At 42.7% G+C, this 18,742-nt stretch overlaps 1 protein-coding gene across 2 annotated transcripts in view; it reads left to right on the forward strand.

Annotated features, from left to right (window-relative positions):
• LOC139530518 (bifunctional glutamate/proline--tRNA ligase-like) overlaps positions 1-18,742 on the forward strand; it is a 67,214-nt gene that overhangs the window by 5,145 nt on the left and 43,327 nt on the right. For both annotated transcript variants that reach the window (XM_071327008.1, XM_071327009.1), the window contains exons 3-12: positions 787-886; positions 2,161-2,317; positions 2,848-2,993; positions 3,203-3,300; positions 3,382-3,508; positions 3,787-3,979; positions 9,746-9,917; positions 14,028-14,261; positions 14,526-14,610; positions 16,387-16,446. In XM_071327008.1, the coding sequence (XP_071183109.1) occupies positions 787-886; positions 2,161-2,317; positions 2,848-2,993; positions 3,203-3,300; positions 3,382-3,508; positions 3,787-3,979; positions 9,746-9,917; positions 14,028-14,261; positions 14,526-14,610; positions 16,387-16,446 (1,372 nt within the window). The remainder of the gene's footprint in view (positions 1-786; positions 887-2,160; positions 2,318-2,847; positions 2,994-3,202; positions 3,301-3,381; positions 3,509-3,786; positions 3,980-9,745; positions 9,918-14,027; positions 14,262-14,525; positions 14,611-16,386; positions 16,447-18,742) is intronic.

Below are 18,742 nucleotides of genomic sequence, written 5' to 3' on the forward strand. Positions count from 1 at the left end.
TGATTTTCTTGTCAGCACATTCAACTATGTAAAGAAAAAAGTATTTAATAAGAATATTTCATTCATTCAGATCTAGGATGTGTTATTTTAGTGTTCCCTTTATTTTTTTGAGCAGTGTATATACCTTATGATGGTTGCTTGCAAGAATTTGGTATAATATCAAATGGTGTTAACAAACTGTAGTATGCCTACTTGTGTATTTTGCCTGTTTAGTTTTGGCCACATGAGAGAAAGATGCGGTGGTGTTTTCCGTACAGTAACGTTATGCTATTTATATTTGGATTTGTTATGTAGAATACTGTCATTATGTGGTCTTGCAGACATTGATTGGGTTTTGACCTAACTTTATTAAACTAGCACCATTCGCCAGAGTAGCCTGTTCTCTGAGTGGAGCAGAGACTGTGTAAAGTAGAGAATAAACACATGCGCACAACATGATCCGCGTATGCGCACAACATGATCCGCGTATGCGCACAACATGATCCGCGTATGCGCACAACATGATCCGCGTATGCGCACAACATGATCCGCGTATGCGCACAACATGATCCGCGTATGCGCACAACATGATCCGCGTATGCGCACAACATGATCCGCGTATGCGCACAACATGATCCGCGTATGCGCACAACATGATCCGCGTATGCGCACAAGCTTCAGGATCTTCAGTCCAGCCAGATAAGAGTTCAGTCTGCAGCCACGCTGTAGAAAGTGTTTTATAAGGCTTAGCCTTTGCAAGGATCAAATGTATTGTCTGTGGTGTTTCTCCCCGTCTCGCTCCCTTAGGTCAGTGCAGTTCAGCGATTTGAACTCCATCACGCGCTACCTTGCCCGCATGGCTCCCAGTCTGGGCCTGTACGGCTCCAACATGCTGGAACAAACTGAGGTGAGACTAGCACTGACCCCAACGCTTGGGCGTACCCAAAACTTACTCTGCATTATTAGCTTGAGCTACTGAATGGAAAACCTGGAGGGCAGAAGTAGTCCAGAGGCTGCATTCAATTCACTCAGCCAATCAACTGCTATTTTATCAATTTAAGGGACATAACGCTCAAATCACAATTTGTCAGATGTTTTCTGTCCTCAAATGGCACACAGTCGCATGGTGCACATTCCGAAATGCCATGGATCTAGTTACAGTGCTTTCGGGAAAGTATTCAGACCCTTTCCCCATTTTGTGACGTTACAGCCTTTTTCTAAAATTGATTAAATAAATAAAAATCCTCTTCACAATATCTGATCATGACAAAGCAATAACAGGTTTTTAGACATTTTTGCAAATGTATTAAAAAAAGAAAACAGTTACCTTATGTACATAGGTATTCAGACCCTTTGCTATTAGACTCGAAATTGAGCTCAGGTGCATTCTGTTTCCATTTAATATCCTTGAGATTTTTCTACAACTTGATTGGAGTCTGGAGGAAACTGGCACTATCCCTACGGTGAAGCATGGTGGTGGCAGCAGCATCATGCAGTGGCAGGGACCTGGAGACTAGTCATAGATCGAGGGAAAGATGAACAGAGCAAAGTAGAGATCCTGTATGAAAACCTGCTCCAGAGTGCTCAGGACCTCCGACTGGGGGTGAAGGTTCACCTTCAAACAGGACAACGGACCCTAAGCACACAGCCTAGACAACCCAGGAGTGGTCTCGGGACAAGTCTCAGAATGTCCTTGAGTGGCCCAGGACTTGAACCTGATCGAACATCTCTGGAGAGACCTGGGGGAAAAAATCCACCTGACAGAGCTTGAGAGGATCTGCAGAGAAGAATGGGAGAAACTACTCAAATGCAGGTGTGCCAAGCTTGTGGAGTCATACCGAAGAACACTCGGGGCTGTAATCGCTGCAAATGGGGCTTTAACAAAGTACTGTGTAAATGGTCTGAATATTTATGTATATGTGAGTTTAAAAAAATATTTCTTCATATATTTGCTTAAAAAAAAATCTAAACCTGTTTTTGGTTTGTCATATGAGGGGGAAAAAACAATTTTATAAATTTAGAAGGCTGTAACGTAACAAAATGTGGAAAAAGTCAAGGGGTCTGAATACATTCCAAATGCACTGTACATTATTTTCAGTCACAATGCAAGTATATCTATGCCCCACCCCATTCTTCTTCCGCTGTCCCTCACTGCTTGTGTGCCTCTATTTCTCTTCCCAGGTGGACCACTGGCTGGAGTTCAGTGCACAACGTGTGTGTGGCCAGTCTGGCCTGGCTGCAGCCCTGGGGGAACTGGACAAGGCTCTGGAGCTGCGCACTTTTCTGGTGGGCCACAGCTTGACCCTGGCCGACATCTGTGTGTGGGCCGTGCTCAAAGGTCAGTGTTTCTCCCACCATATCTTACGCCAGGGGAACTCAACTGATACCTTATGAGGTAACCTGCTGGTTTTATGTTCTACCTAATAAATAATTGCGCACACCTGGTGTCCCAAGTCAAAATCAGTGCCTGATTTTAGAGGGGAACAATGAAGTGGAACTGGCTTCAAGGTCTAGAATTGAGTTTGAGGGTCTTAGGTAGTTTTGACCTCCCCACTTAGCTCTGTTGGGCTTCTGTTGGTTTCAATTTAATGTGTTTCCGTATTCAGCCCTGAATGCTACTTTGTATACCTTCTCTTGTATGTCCTGTCATTAAAATACATCTTGGGGAAAACTTGGCTCTTGTCATGTTCAGCTGATGTCATAGTCTTTTAACACTAAACTTGAAGATGGATGGGGTAGATGCAGCCATGTTGCCTAGGCTTCTACAGTCTTGTAACCCAGATTCAAACCGAGTCCCGCACACTCACACATTCTACTGCCCATCAGGACCTCTCTCCATCTCTCTCTCTCTCTCTCATCTGTGTATAGGTAGCAGCGAGTGGCAGACGCAAGCTGGGGCCTTCTCCCATGTGGCTCGCTGGTTCTCTTTCCTGGGCTCCCAGGTGCCCTTCACCACCGTGGACCACAAGTACACCAACAGCAAACCACAAGTACACCCCTCACGCAATTCCAATGTAAGTAACACAACTGCCAATGGTCAACTCGCTGAATGTCTCCTCCCATTGAAAATACAAAATTCTGGTTGTTTTGTGGCCCAAGTAGTGAGCTATGTGAATACACTGTTAAGAGCGGAGTCCTAATTTGAGATCTGCACACGCAAATGTTCACTTAAATCAAGCATTACTGCATTCCAATATCCCCCTCTCTATGTCACTGTTCTCAGTCTGAGAAGGAGAAGCAGCAGGATGTGGGGAAGTTTGTGGAGCTGCCTGGAGCCGAGATGGGCAAGGTGGTGGTCCGCTTCCCCCCCGAGGCCAGCGGGTAAGGGGCGACTTCCCAAAACAACCGCGATGTTCATTAGGAAAAACATAGGGAACTTTTGTACATGTCTCTTTTTCTCAGGTACCTGCACATTGGCCACGCCAAGGCTGCCCTGCTCAACCAGCACTATCAGGTGACCTTCAAGGGCAAGCTCATCATGCGCTTCGACGACACCAACCCTGAGAAGGAGAAGGAGGACTTTGAGAAGGTATCTCCCACACCTCAATCTTCTGAGTTCGTGTATAAACAATCCTGTGTGAGAACTGAGAATTGGCTACACGTCAAAGAAAATAAGACATTTTAGGCGCGAGCATGCTTTTATGTACTACTATTGCCTGGAGGCATTATGTAAAAGCTGAACTACTTGTTAAAAAAGGGAAATGATCGAATGTCTGACCTACTAAAACAACCACAAGTATAAAATGGTTGGGATGAAACTGCAGAAAATGGATCTAGCCAAATCATTTTCCTTTGTGTCTGTCTCAGGTGATCCTGGAGGACGTGGCCATGCTGCAGATCAAGCCGGACCAGTTCACCTACACCAGCGACCACTTTCCCCGCATCCAGGGCATGGCGGAGCAGCTGCTGAGGGAGAGCAAGGCCTACATCGATGACACACCCCCAGAGCAGATGAAGGCAGAGAGGGAGCAGCGCACAGAGTCACGCCACCGCAGCAACTGTAAGGGCAATATGAGTGGTGCGATTGCTGAATTCAAACTTGTCCCCTTGTCCGTATCCACTGCTTTAGATCTGAAACTGATTGGCTCTGAAATGTCAGCGGCACTGGTGGTCGGTGCAGTTTCAGATGAGGAAGGATGCAAAAAAAAATCATAAGCATGACCTTATTTCTATTACAGCATATTGGATGACTGTCATTCATATTCCATTCACAAAGTTCAATGTAACATCGATAGGTTTAGGCAACTACATAATACTCGAAGTTGCCATATACTCATCATGAGGTTGCTACAACCTAGCCTATGAATGCAAGTTGACAACGTATGTGCTCACAGGTCGAGAGAAAAATTTGAGGTGACAGACATTGGCACCTTCAATACCGCCTTGCACACGCTTGCCTGCAACTAGCTCATCTACGGTGTAATCATTAGTCCAACAGTTGCAAACACATTTTATTGGACAAATTCTGTTATGTTTATCCTCGTTTCGTTCGCTTCCATTTAAAAAAAAATGTTTTTCAACAATCTGTGGCATGAATAGGAACAACCCTAATCATACATAAACACAGTTCACTTTCATAGGAGCCACATTGTATTCCTTCTCCCATCTACGCGCTCTCCTCCTCTCACCTTTTCCCTTCGCTTGTGGACTTCAATGCAAAACACATCAGCTATGTGTGACCAGGTGAAAAAAAACTTTCCAAGCCAAACCATATCATAACCTCTACACACAGCCTACATCGTTGTCCCCAAATTAGCTAAAGTAACGTTGTAGTCAACATAGCTAATAGAACTAATGCGTTAGTAAACCTGCTACAATCATGCAATACAGTTAGCAGTTATACTGGTGGAAGTGAAAATGTTTTACTGGTAATGGGGACATATGTAAATGCCAACAACTTTTTGGTGTGTGTGTTCCAACTATTTAACTATACTAGAATGCTGAAAAGGCCGGAAAAAAACGTAATATTGGGTATCAGTTTTTTTGGGGGGGGCAAGGAAATTATTGGATATGGCTATCGGCCAACAATGTCATATCGGTGCATCCCTAGTTATAACAGAGTTATCCCTGATCAGATATTACATTTCAGTCATTAAGCAGCCTTTAAGCATAAATCATAGTCCACAGACGGTGAGACGCAATAGTCCGGTGTCCCATTGTGACATAGCTACGTGGCTCTGAGACCACCATCCTCCGGGGACTCATAGCCCGAACACGCACCTCACTGCAATTCCCAACGAACGCCCTCCGGTACACGTCCTCTATTCATTTGAATGTTGACAGTTGAAGAAGTTGCTTGAGCTGCGCTCAGAATTCGAAAAGTTGTAGTTGTGCATACATGTTTTGTACTATTATTAACTTCTTTGGGCTGCAAGCCCGAAGCCGGGCACAATATGACAACAGCCACTTCAAGTGCAGGGCGCGAAATTCAAAAGATATTTTTTAGAAATATTTAACTTTCACACATTAACAAGTCCAATACAGCAAATGAAAGATAAACATCTTGTGAATCCAGCCAACATGTCCGATTTTTAAAATGTTTTACAGCGAAAACACCACGTATATTTATGTTAGCTCACCACCAAATACAAAAAAGGACAGACATTTTTCACAGCACAGGTAGCATGCACAAAACCAACCTAACTAACCAAGAACCAACCAAACTAACCAAGAAACAACTTAATCAGATGACAGTCTTATAACATTTGCAAATTTGCAAATTTGAGGTATAAATCAGTTTTACATTGCAGCTACCATCACAGCTACCGTCACAAATAGCACCGAAGCAGCCAGAGTAATTACAGACACCAACGTGAAATACCTAAATACTCATCATAAAACATTTCTGAAAAATACATGGTGTACAGCAAATGAAAGACAGGCATCTTGTGATTCCAGCCAATATTTCCGATTTCTTAAGTGTTTTACAGCGAAAACACAATATAGCATTATATTAGCTTACCACAATAGCCAGAAACACAAGCCATTTACCAGCAGCAAAAGTTAGCGATCGTAACAAACCAGCAAACGATATATAATTTTTGACTAACCTTGATAAGCTTCATCAGATGACAGTCCTATAACATCAGGTTATACATACACGTATGTTTTGTTCGAAAATGTGCATATTTAGAGCTGAAATCAGTGGTTATACATTGTGCTAACGTAGCATCTTTTTCCCAGAATGTGCGGATATTTTTATGACACAACTATTCTGACCAAATAACTATTCATAAACGTTACTAAAAAATACATGTTGTATAGGAAATGATAGATACACTAGTTCTTAATGCAATCGCCGTGTTAGAATTCTAAAAATAATTTATTACGACATCCAGCTTAGTTATAGCGAGAGAGTGCCCAAAATCTGTGCGCAAACTACTAGTACACATGTTCGACAGATATATGAAATAGCATCATAAAATGGGTCCTACTTTTGATGATCTTCCATCAGAATGTTGTACAAGGGGTCCTTTGTCGGGAACAATCGTTGTTTGGTTTTAGAATGTCCTCTTCTCCAGTCAATTAGCACGGAAAGCTAGCAAAGTGGCGCGAAGCTCTCCTTCGTGAACAAACGCAGACAAAGCAACACGCCTAACGTACCGAAAAAATTTCAATAATCTAATACAACTATATTGAAAAAACATACTTTACGATGATATTGTCACATTTATCAAATAAAATCAAAGCCGGAGATATTAGTCGTCTATAACGACAGCTTTACAGAAGGCAATACCAGGTCCCTTCTCGCGCGTTACAGAAAACAGGAAATTGGGGTCACGTCATGCCAAGAGCTTTTATTCGACCTCAGATCATGTTATACACTCCATTTCTTCTCTCACTGCCTGTTGACATCTAGTGGAAGGCGTATGAAGTGCATGTATACTAATAAATATCAAGCACATTTATAGGCAGGCCCTAGAACAGAGCATCGATTTCAGATTTTCCACTTCCTGTCAGGAAGTTTGCTGCAAAATGAGTTCTGTTTTACTCACAGATATAATTCAAACGGTTTTAGAAACTAGAGAGTGTTTTCTATCCAATAGTAATAATAATATGCATATTGTACGAGCAAGAATTGAGTACGAGGCCGTTTGAAATGGGCACCTTTTATCCAGGCTACTCAATACTGCCCCTGCAGCCCAAAGAGGTTAACCCTTTCCAGAGTGACTTACAGGAGCAATTAGGGTTTAAGTGCCTTGCTCAAGGACACATTGAGAGATTTTCCACCTCGTCGGCTCTGGGATTCGAACCAGCGACCTTTCGGTTACTGGCCCAATACTCTTAACTGCTAAGCTACCTGCCGCCCAAAGATGTTCAGAGAAAATCGCCCTTGAATTTGGTCCGTTTTCAGCACGGCGCTGTTTACATTCTGCACTTTGCAATGCAATTCCTACTGTAGAAGACATGTCTGATATTTGGCATAACTTGTAGCTTGCTTGCTACTTATTTAACAGGATAATGTGCTAGCTAGCTGTTTAATATGTCTACGAGTTAGTGTGTCCTAGCAAGCTAAACAGCTATAGTGCCTAAAGAAAGTATTCATGCACCTTGATGTATTCCAAATTGTCACCAGCCTAAATTCAAAATGGATTAAATCGAAATTTTAGCAAATGTATTCTATATGAAATACAGGTCTCATTTACATAAGTATTCACACCCCGAGTCAATACTTTTTGTAGAAGCACCTTTGGCGGCAATTACAGCTTTGAGTAGTCTTGGGTATGTCTGTATCAGCTTTCCACATCTGGATTTGGGGGTTTTCTCCCATTCTTTCTTGCAGATTTTCTCAAGCTCTGTTATATTAGATGGGGAGCGGCGGTGAACAGCAATCTGAGTCTTACCACAGATTTTCATTCTGATTCTAGTCTTGGCTTTGGCATGCCTTTTTGCAAACTCCAGGTGTGCTGTCCTGTGCCTTTTTTCGCAGTGCATCTCCTCATGGACTGCACCAGATTTGCCAGTTCTTGCTGTGAGATGTTACCCCACTCTTCCACCAAGGCAAGTTTCTGGGGGGAATGGCCCTAGCTCTCACCCTCCGATCCAACAGGTCCCAGACGTGCTCAATGGGATTGAGATCGGGGCTCTTCGCTGGCCATGGCAGAACACTGACATTCCTGTCTTGCAGGAAATCACGCACAGAACGAGCAGTATGGCTGGTGGCATTGTCATGCTGGAGGGTCATGTCAGGATGAGCCTGCAGGAAGGGTACCACATGAGGGAGGAGGATGTCTTCCCTGTAACACACAGCGTTGAGATTGCCTGCAATGACAACAAGCTCAGTCCGATGATGCTGTAACACTCCGCCCCAGACCATGACGGACCCTCCACCTCCAAATTGATCCCGCTCCAGAGTACAGGCCTCGGTGTAACGCTCATTCCTTCGATGATAAACGTGAATCCGACCATCACCCCTGGTGAGACAAAACCGCGATTCGTCAGTGAAGTGCATTTTTTGCCAGTCCTGTCTGGTCCAGCGATGGTGGGTTTGTGCCCATAGGTGATGTTATTGCTGGTGATGTCTGGTGAGGACCTGCCTTACAGCAGGCCTGCAAGCCCTCAGTCCAGCCTCTCTCAGCCTATTGCAGACAGTCTGAGCACTGATGGAGGGATTGTGCTTTCCGGGTGTAACTCGGGCAGTTGTTGTTGCCATCCTGTACCTGTCCCACAGGTGTGATGTACCGATCTCGTGCAGATGTTACACGTGGTCTGCCACTGCGAGGACGATCAGCTCTCCGCGCTGTCTTGGGCGTCTCACTGTGTGGACATTGCAATTTATTGCCCTGGCCGCATCTGCAGTCCTCATGCCTCCTTGCAGCATGCCTAAGGCACGTTCACGCAGATGAGCAGGGACCCTGGGCATCTTTCTTTTGGTGTTTTTCAGGCCTCTTTAGTGTCCTAAGTTTTAATTGCCTACCGTCTGTAAGGTGTTAGTGTCTTAACGAGCGTTCCACAGGTGCATGTTCATTAATTGTTTATGGTTCATTGAACAAGCATGGGAAACAGTGTTTAAACCCTTTACAATGAAGATCTGAAGTTATTTACGAATGATCTTTGAAAGACAGGGTCCTGAAAAATGGACCTTTATTTTTTTGCTCAGTTTGAGCTCGTCCTTCCCAGTTAAGGTGCTTTATATAGACTGGTGTGTTTCTAATTCATGTCCAAACAATTGGATTGGCCACAGGTGTACTCATATCAAGTTGTAATCTCAAGGACGATCAAAGGAAATTGGAGCTCAATTTGGAGTCTCCTTGCAAAGGGGTGTCAATGCTTATATAAATTAGGTTTCATTTTCAATAATTTGGCAAAAATGTCTTAACATGTTTTCACTTTGTCATTATGGGGTGAGAATTTGTTTGGCTTTAATCCATTTTGAATTCAGGCTGTAACATAATAAAATGTGGAGTAAGTCAAGGGGTAAGAAAGCGCTTTAGTTTGCTAGCTTGTCAGTTGACTCTTAGCAAGCCAAGTACTTGTTTTGAAAGTTGGATCTCATCAGAGGCCTTAAAATTGTACTTACACTTTGATGTTCAAATTAATTGGGTGGTTAGAAAACGTGGTGTTCTAGTGAATTCTGTTTTAATCCAAAAACAGACCATACCAATATTTTTGACTTCATTAGTAATAATTCGTTTGGCTTCAAATTATCTAGGGTCGATTTGGAATTCAGTTGATAATGACTGTTATACTTAAAACCGCTCGCAGTCTTCACTCATCGCCTTTCCTCCTCTTTCTCCCATGCCTCTCCCCCTCCTCCCTCTCCCAGCGGTGGAGCAGAACCTAAAGATGTGGGAGGAGATGAAGGCGGGCACGGAGTACGGCCAGACCTGCTGCATGCGGGCCAAGATTGACATGGCCTCCAACAACGGATGCATGCGCGACCCCACCTTCTACCGCTGCAAGAATGCCCCCCACCCCCGAACTGGCACCACCTACAGGTAGGGGGACACATCATTTGCAATGAAATTAATCCTCTATTTAAAATGTTTTGATATGTTTTATTTAACTTTTATATAGTCAGGGAGTCATGCTGAGACCATGGTTTCGTTTGCAGATGGGCTCTGTATGAACATATCAATAAACAATAATTACACTATACATTCGGAAAGTATTCAGACCCCCTTCCACATTTTGTTACATTACATCCTTATTCTAAAATGGATAAAATAAAATAAAACTCATCAATCTACACACCATACCCCTAATGACAGTGAAAACAGTTTTTTGACATTTTTGAAGATGTATTAAAAATAAAAACTGAAATAAATGATTTACTTTACTTTGCTATGAGACTTGAATTTGAGCTCAGATGCGACCTGTTTCCTTTGATCATCCTTGATGTTTCTACAACTTGAGCGGAGTCCACCTGTGGTAAATTCAATTGATTGGACATGATTTGGAAAGGCACACACCTGTCTATAGAAGGTCCCACAGTTGACAGTGCATGTCAGAGCAAAAACCAAGCCACGAGGTCGAAGGAATTGTCCGTAGAGCTCCGAGACGGGTTGTTTCGAGGCCATCAATTTAATTTAACACAGGTGGACTTCAAGTTGTAGAAACATCTCAAGGATGATCAATGGGAAAAGGATGAGCTTAATTTCAAGTCTCATAGCAAAGGGTCTGAATACTTACGGAAATAAGGTATTTCTGTTCTTTTATTAAATGTTTAAAAACCTGTTTTCACCTTGTCATTATGGGGTATTGTGTGTAGATTGAGGCCATTTTTTTATTTAATCCATTTTAGAATAAGGCTGAAAAAGAATGTGGAAAAAGGCAAGGGGTCTGAATACTTTCCGAATGCACTATATCACCAGTAGTACATTGACGGCTAATTCCTATAATTTCTAATCTATAATGTTTGTTACTTTGGTTATGGTCATTTTATTTTAATTCATTCAATATTATTCCAGTCTTGGACACATTGTTTGCAGAGTGCACAACCTATGCTACACTTGTGAGAACAAGTTTAGGTTTATTTATTTCCATTTACAAGTTCTGTCAATGTTGACTAAGGATGTGCACGCATAGAAGTAGGCCTAAAAGGTATCTGGCCTCTGTGCAGTTATAGGCATATAAATGTGCCCATTTGGGGATCTGATTGGCTTAACGCACCAGCACTAATGACCCGTGGAGCTTCTCAATGTAATGTTTTCTTCACCACAAACAGCACGCAAACAAAGTCTGTTTTTACATCCATTGAGAGTTACAATAGTTCCTCAACTGGATCATGCTCTGATCATGCTTTATTTGTACTATTTTCTACATTGTAGAATAATAGTGAAGACATCAAAACTATGAAATGACACATCTGGAATCATGTAGTAACCAAAAAAGTGTTAAACAAATCAAAATATATTTTATATTTCAGATTCTTCAAATAGCCACCCTTTGCCTTGATGACAGCTTTTGGCATTCTCTAAAACCATCTTCATGACGTAGTCACCTGGAATGCATTTCAATTAACAGGGGTGCCTTGTTAAAAGTTAATTTGTGGAATTTCTTTCCTTAAAGAGTTTGAGCCAGTCAGTTGTGTTGTGACAAGGTAGGGGTGGTATACAGAAGATAGCCCTATTTGGAAAAAGTCCATATTATGGCAAGAACAGCTCAAATAAGCAAAGAGAAACGACAGTCAATCATTACTTTAAGACATGAAGGTCAGTCAATATGGAACATTTCTTGAACTTTGAAAGTTTCTTCAAGTGCAGTAGGACAAACCATCAAGCGTTATGATGAAACTGCATGAGGACCGCCACAGGAAAGGAAGTTACCTCGGCTGCGGCGTTTAAGTTCTTTAGAGTTACCAGCCTCAGGAAATTGCAGCCCAAATAAATGCTTCACAGAGTGCAAGTAACAGCCACATCTCAACATCAACTGTTCAGAGGAGACTGTGTGACAGGCCTTCATGGTCGAATTGCTGCAAAGAAACCACCACTACTAAAGGACACCAATAAGAAGAGACTTGCTTGGGCCAAGAAACACGAGCAATGGACATTAGACCGTTGGGAATCTGTTCTTTGGTCTGATGAGTCAAAATTTTAAATTAGTCTCCAACCGCCATGTCTTTGTAAGACGCAGAGTAGATGAACAGATCTCCGCATGTGTGGTTCCCACTGTGAGGCATGGAGGTGGTGTGACGATGAGAGGGTGATTTGCTGGTGACACTGTCTGTGATTTATTTAGAATTCAAGGCACACTTAACCAGCATGACTGCCACAGCACACCATCACGGTCACCTAATAATCCCCAGTTTACAATTGGCTCATTCATCCCCCTCTCCCCTGTAACTATTCCCCAGGTCGTTGCTGCAAATGAGAATGTGTTCTCAGTCAACTTACCTGGTAAAATAACGGTAAAATAAATAAAAAATAAATAAAATTCTGCAGCGATACACCATCCCTGATGGTTTCGCTTAGTGAGACTATCCTTTGTTTTTCAACATGACAATGACCCAAAACACACCTCCAGGCTGTGTAAGGGCTATTTGACCAAGAAGAAGAGTGATGGAGTGCTGCATCAGATGACCAGGCCTGCACAATCACCCGACCTCAACCCAAATGAGAAGGTTTGGGATGAGTTGGACCGCAGAGTGAAGGAAAAGCAGCCAACAAGTGCTCAGCATATGTGGGAACTCCTTCAAGACTGTTGGAAAAGTGTTTCAGGTGAAGCTGGTTGAGAGAATGCCAAGAGTGTGTGAAGCTGTCAGCAAGGCAAAGGGTGGCTACTTTGAAGAATCTCAAATATAAAATATATTTTGATTTAACACTTTGAAAAAATTGTTGCTTCATAGTTTTGTTTTCTCTATTATTCTACAATGTAGAAAATAGTACAAATTAAGTTAAACTCTTGAATGAGTGTCCAAAGTTTTGACTGGTACTGTAGTTGATTTTATTAAAACACATAGGGGTTTTCTATATACAGTTTATGGAAAAAATATGTTTTCATTTTTCGAGCAATCGATTGGTCGGAAGAACAGACTACTCTCGGTCCACCAAGATTATTATTTTTTGTCGGGGACAGCCCTAAACTGAAGATGGATTTCTCCTATCAGAGCCGTTAAACTTTAACTGTTTTTAAAGTCACCATTGGCCTCATGGTGAAATCCCTGAGCGGTTTCCTTCCTCTCCGGCAAGTGAGGCTTGCTATAACAAAGGGGTCTTATCAGCTTTTCATTTTTAATAAATTGGTAAATAATTCAAAAACATTATTCCACTTAGACATAATGTATTGTGTGTAGGCCAGTGACAACATCTCAATTTCATTCGTTGCAAATTCAGGCTGTTATACAACAAAATGTATAAAATTTAAGGGCTGTGAATACTTTCTGAAGTCACTGTAGCGAGCTATCAAACGTAGACACAATACCGAAGTCAATATCAGTATATGAAGGAGCTAGTTGGCTTTAAAATCACCTAAACAAACTGCGCCGTCAATTCAGGAGTCTACAATCTCCATGTTCAACCTGCAGATCGATGTGCCTTACAGAGTGGAGTCTGACATTTGCAAAGGCACCATGCAATGCACCCTGGACTGCAGTGGCAGACAAATAGGAGAAATGTGGAATAGGTAGGAATTTGACAAAAATATGATCAATTGTTCATTCAAGAGATGACAACTTCTATCGTTATGACATTGGCCAATATTGAAATCTGACATGTATGATTTTTTTTTAAATCTAAAAGTCGTATTGCTGTTGACTTCCAGTGTAGTGATAGTGGCCTTATCGCAATACCGGCTGAATTTCTACCTGCTTGAATGACTACAGCTCAGATTAACATGAGCTGAATCAATAGAACATCGCCCAGAGATGCACATAAACAATAGAACAATCAAAATGGGTGTCTCTTTCCTTTTAACAGAGCCGATATACTGGGTTTGTAAAGTTCGCGTACCAAAAGCACCCCGTTGTTCACATGGTCAGTGCAGCAGGTTACATTTAGTAAAATGGGAGTGTATCACTCGCGACTCATGCCCTATTGCATGTCCTGTGTAGCAGCTCATAACAGGCTTTACACATTGACATTATATTTACCCCCCCCCCCCCCCCCCAGGGTGTACCCCACGTACGACTTCGCCTGCCCCATCGTGGACAGCGTCGAGGGTGTGACCCACGCGCTCCGCACCACAGAGTACCACGACCGCGACGACCAGTTCTACTGGGTGATCGAGGCACTGGGCCTGCGCAAGCCCTACATCTGGGAGTACGCCCGGCTCAACCTCAACAACACGGTGCTCTCCAAACGCAAGCTCACGTGGTTTGTCGACCAGGGTTACGTCGACGGCTGGTGAGTAAACCTCATACCCTTTACACACAACAGGGTTATTTTTGGTACGGCTCACCGTAGCAAAATTTTGGGCAATCCGTAAATGAATATCTGTGTTTATTTGACAAGTACAGTTTGTACCATTCAGTTTTTTCCCTGCTGAACAGAACACCTGGAGAAGATGGTCACTGATGGAGTAGATTTTTGATACCTGTTAGTAAAATAATCTTAATTCTTAATTGAAGGCCCAGATCCAAATCAAATGTTTTTTTTCCTCTGCCTCAGGGATGACCCCCGCTTCCCGACTGTCAGAGGTGTCCTGCGCAGGGGAATGACCGTCGAGGGCCTCAAGCAGTTCATTGCTGCCCAGGTGTGTGTGTGTTTCTAAACTACGTGACCAAAAGTATGTAGACACCTGCTTGTCGAATATCTCATTCCAAAATCATGGGCAGGAGAAGTGATATCCTACGACGGTGCTACATTGAAAGTGACTGAGCGCCTCCCGGGTGGCGCTGTGTTCTAGGGCACTGTATCGCAGCGCTAGCTGCGCCACCAGAGTCTCTGGAGTCTCTGGCAGTGCGCGCTAACCGAGGGGGCCAGGTGCACGGTGTTTCCTCCGACACATTGGTGCGGCTGGCTTCCGGGTTGGAGGCGCGCTGTGTTAAGAAGCAGTGCGGCTTGGTTGGGTTGTGCTTCGGAGGACGCGTGGCTTTCGACCTTCGTCTCTCCCGAGCCCGTACGGGAGTTGTAGCGATGAGACAAGATAGTAATTACTAGCGATTGGATACCACGAAAATTGGGGAGAAAAGGGGGTAAAATTTAAAAGGAAAAAAATTAAATAAAAATAAGTGACTGAGCTCCATTAAGACCATTCTACTGCCAATGTTTGTCCATGGAGATTGCATGTCTGTGTGCTTGATTTTATATACCTGTCAGCAATGGGTGTGGCTGAAATAGCTGAATCCTCTAATTTGAAGGGGTGTCCATATACTTGTATTGTTATTCCTTGTTAATAAAACAAACGCATGCTTTCATTTGATTGAAATAACTTTAATTTACCTCATAATGACAAAGCGAAAACAGAGTTTTTGAAAAGTTTACAAAGCGCATGTCAGAGCTAAAACCAAGCCATGAGGTCGGAGGAATTGTCCATAGAGGTCAAGAGACAGGATCGTGATGAGGCACAGATCTGAAGGTTCCCATGAACACAGTGGCCATCATTCTTAAATGGAAGAAGTTTTTAACCTCTTAACTTCCATTAATTTGTGTGGGTTACCTTCAGATGAAGGTACGGGGTAGTAGAGCAAAACAGAACGCCATCGTGTTCGCGAGTGTCCCCTTTCCACGGCGGGGTCATATTAGTTTGTAGCCCAAACGGTTCGGACACTACAGACAGAAATTTGCACATTAGCGCTCCCAACTTCAGACGAGTCCCATGGGGCTTGTAGTCCAAACCGTTTGGATGTAAAGATGTTTTCGTGAGAAGAATTTTCGGGATGTCTCATGGTCGAGCAAACACGGCTGTAGCTCTGCCACCTGCGGATGCGGAAGGACGACTTAAGTGTATGTGGTGGATTGAGATGCAGCCCATGCTTAAACTGACCGATTTTGATGGATTTTTTTATTTTGTTACTTCAATAGACCCATAAAGCCCAGTGTAGTGATATTCCTGTGTTTTATATATATTTCCACACGGTAATTGTGAAAATTATGATAATGCCATTCTAGTGTAAGAGCTGGTTGAAAAGACTGCTGGAAATGTCATCCTGATTTGTCCTGCCTGGTGTCATCACCAGGTGGTAAATTAGTTAATAGACCAATAAGAAACAGTTCCAAAGTATTCTGCGAATAACAGCTAGTTTTCTGTTTTCCCCTCCCCACTCAGACCACTCCCAGAAAGTCCGAGCAAAATTCTTGCTTGAGAAATTGCTTTCTTATAAGAAGCTATTTTTGTTTCTTTTTGAGCACTTACATTGTTTTCAATCACAGTAAGGTACTTGATTGTTACAGATATGATTTGATATGAGATTTAAAAAAATGGCTGCGTTGGACCTTGTAATGGACTCTTATTGTGATGATTTTAGACTGTTGCACCTTTGATTTTGTTGTTGATTCCATCTTTGAAACTGTCTATTCTTTCACCCAGGGTGGATCCAGGTCTGTGGTCAACATGGAATGGGACAAGATCTGGGCCTTTAACAAGAAGGTATGCATGCGCATGTATACCGATCGTCCCCTTTCTCTACACACTGATTTGGACGGTTCTGGATTGAAACCTGCCCCTTTGAAACCCACTGTATGGGAGAAGCTCTTTAGATCAAGTCTAAGAATCCGCATATGAAAATCAGTGGCATGCTGGCATTTCTGGTAGATTTGACAAGACTGGTATTGTAGGTTTTAGGCATATTTAAACACTATTATTAATGGTTTGGTTGCCTAAATTGGTTGCAATAAATGCAATAAATCCCTAAGGAAGCTCATTACATGCATGCACACACACACTTCGCTCCTCTGATAGCTCGCCTACTCACAGCTTGCATGGCTGCTGCCTTTTTGTTTTATGCTATTCTTTTCCCGCTTTGCTTTCCCCCTTTTCCTCCCCTCATCCCCTGCGTTCCTCCAGACCTGAGAGATCTATAGTTTTAGCTATGCTTTGTGGAAAGTGACAATATGAATACAGAGCCCCAAAAATGACAACTTTTTAAAACTATTTGAATACAGATCTCAGAAAGTGACTGCTTTTCCATACTATTTGAATACAGATCTCAGAAAGTGACTGCTTTTCAGAAACTACTGGATTGGCTGCCTTCAACTAATGGCAGGGTTCTGTCTGGAACTGCATGTGGAATATAGAATGAATAGAGTACACATCTCACACATACTATTCCAATCTCTCTGAAAGAAATGTATTGTTTAGATTAAATATGACTATGAATATTTTGATGTCCATTATCCTGAATGTCCATTGCCCCAGGTTTACATAATCACGTTTAACCAATTATATTTTATGCTGCTACGTATTGACACTAAACTACTTTATGATTTTTTTTCAACATGCCACTGAAAAGCTTGAAAGCTACAACTACTTTTATGATACACAACATGACCTAAAGTATGTGGACACCTGCTCGGCGAACATCTCATTCCAAAATCATGTGCATTAATATGGAGTTAGTCCCCCCTTTGCTGCTGTAACAGCCTCCACTCTTCTGGGAAGGCTTTCCACTAGATGTTGGAACATTGCTGCGGGGACTTGCTACTATTCATCCACGAGCATTCGTAAGGTCAGTCAGTGATGTTGGGCGATTAGGCCTGCCTCGCAGTCGGCGTTCCAATTTATCCCGAAGGTGTTCAATGGGGTTGAGGTCAGGGCTCTGTTCAGGCTGTAAGTTCTTCCACACCGATCTTGACAAACCATTTTTGTATGGACCTCGCACGGGGGCATTGTCATGCTGAAACAGGAAAGTGCCTTCCCTAAACTGTTGCCACAAAATTGGAAGCACAGAATCGTCTAAAATGTAATTGTATGCTGTAGCTTTAAAATTTTCCTTCACTGGAACGAAGGGGCCTAGCCCGAACCATGAAAAACAGCCCCAGACCATTATTCCTCCAGAGTCTAATGGTGGTGAGCTTTACACCACTAAACCCGACCCTTGGCATTTGCATGGTGGTCTTAGGCTTGTGTGTGGAAACGCATTTCATGACGCTCCCGCGGAACAGTTCTTGTGCTGATGTTGCTTCCGGAGGCAGTTTGGAACTCAGTAGTGAGTGTTGCCACCGAGGACAGACAATTTTTATGGACTACGTGCTTCAGCACTCTGCGGTCCTGTTCTGTGAACTTGTGTGGCCCACCACTTCGCGGCTGAGCCGTTGTTGCGCCTAGACGTTTCCACTTCACAATAACCGCACTTACAGTTGACCAGGGCAGAAATTTGATGAACTGACTTGTTGGCAAGGTGGCATCCTATGACGGTGCCACGTTAAGTCACTGAGCTCTTCAGTAAAGCCATTCTACTGCCAATGTTTGTCTATGGAGATTGCGTGGTTGTGTGCTCAATTTCATACACCTGTCAGCAGAGGGTGTGGCTGAAATAGCCAATTCCTCTAATTTGAAGGGGTTTCTACATACTTTTGTTGATGTAGTGTACCTGAAAATACCGCGGTGTTCTTGAATCAAACACACACTATACCATCTTTAAAGGGATAGTGGCTCAAGTGAAAGTCACCCAGTAAAATACTACTTGAGTAAAGGTATTTGGTTTTAAATATAGTTAAGTATCAAAAGTACATTTAATTGCTAAAATGTATCAAAAGTATAAAGAATTTCACATTTTCCTTTCCTGCTAAACATTCAAAATGTAACGAGTACTTTTGGGTGTCAGGGAAATTGTGAAACTGAGTTAAAATGTATTTGCCTAAGGTGTATGTAAACTTACGACTTCAACTGTATGCATGTCATAGCTAGGGAAAACACTTGTTTCTCCTTTAAGCCCGTGGTATCT

Source organism: Salvelinus alpinus, chromosome 9, assembly GCF_045679555.1.
Source record: "Salvelinus alpinus chromosome 9, SLU_Salpinus.1, whole genome shotgun sequence".
NCBI classification, from domain to species: domain Eukaryota; kingdom Metazoa; phylum Chordata; class Actinopteri; order Salmoniformes; family Salmonidae; genus Salvelinus; species Salvelinus alpinus.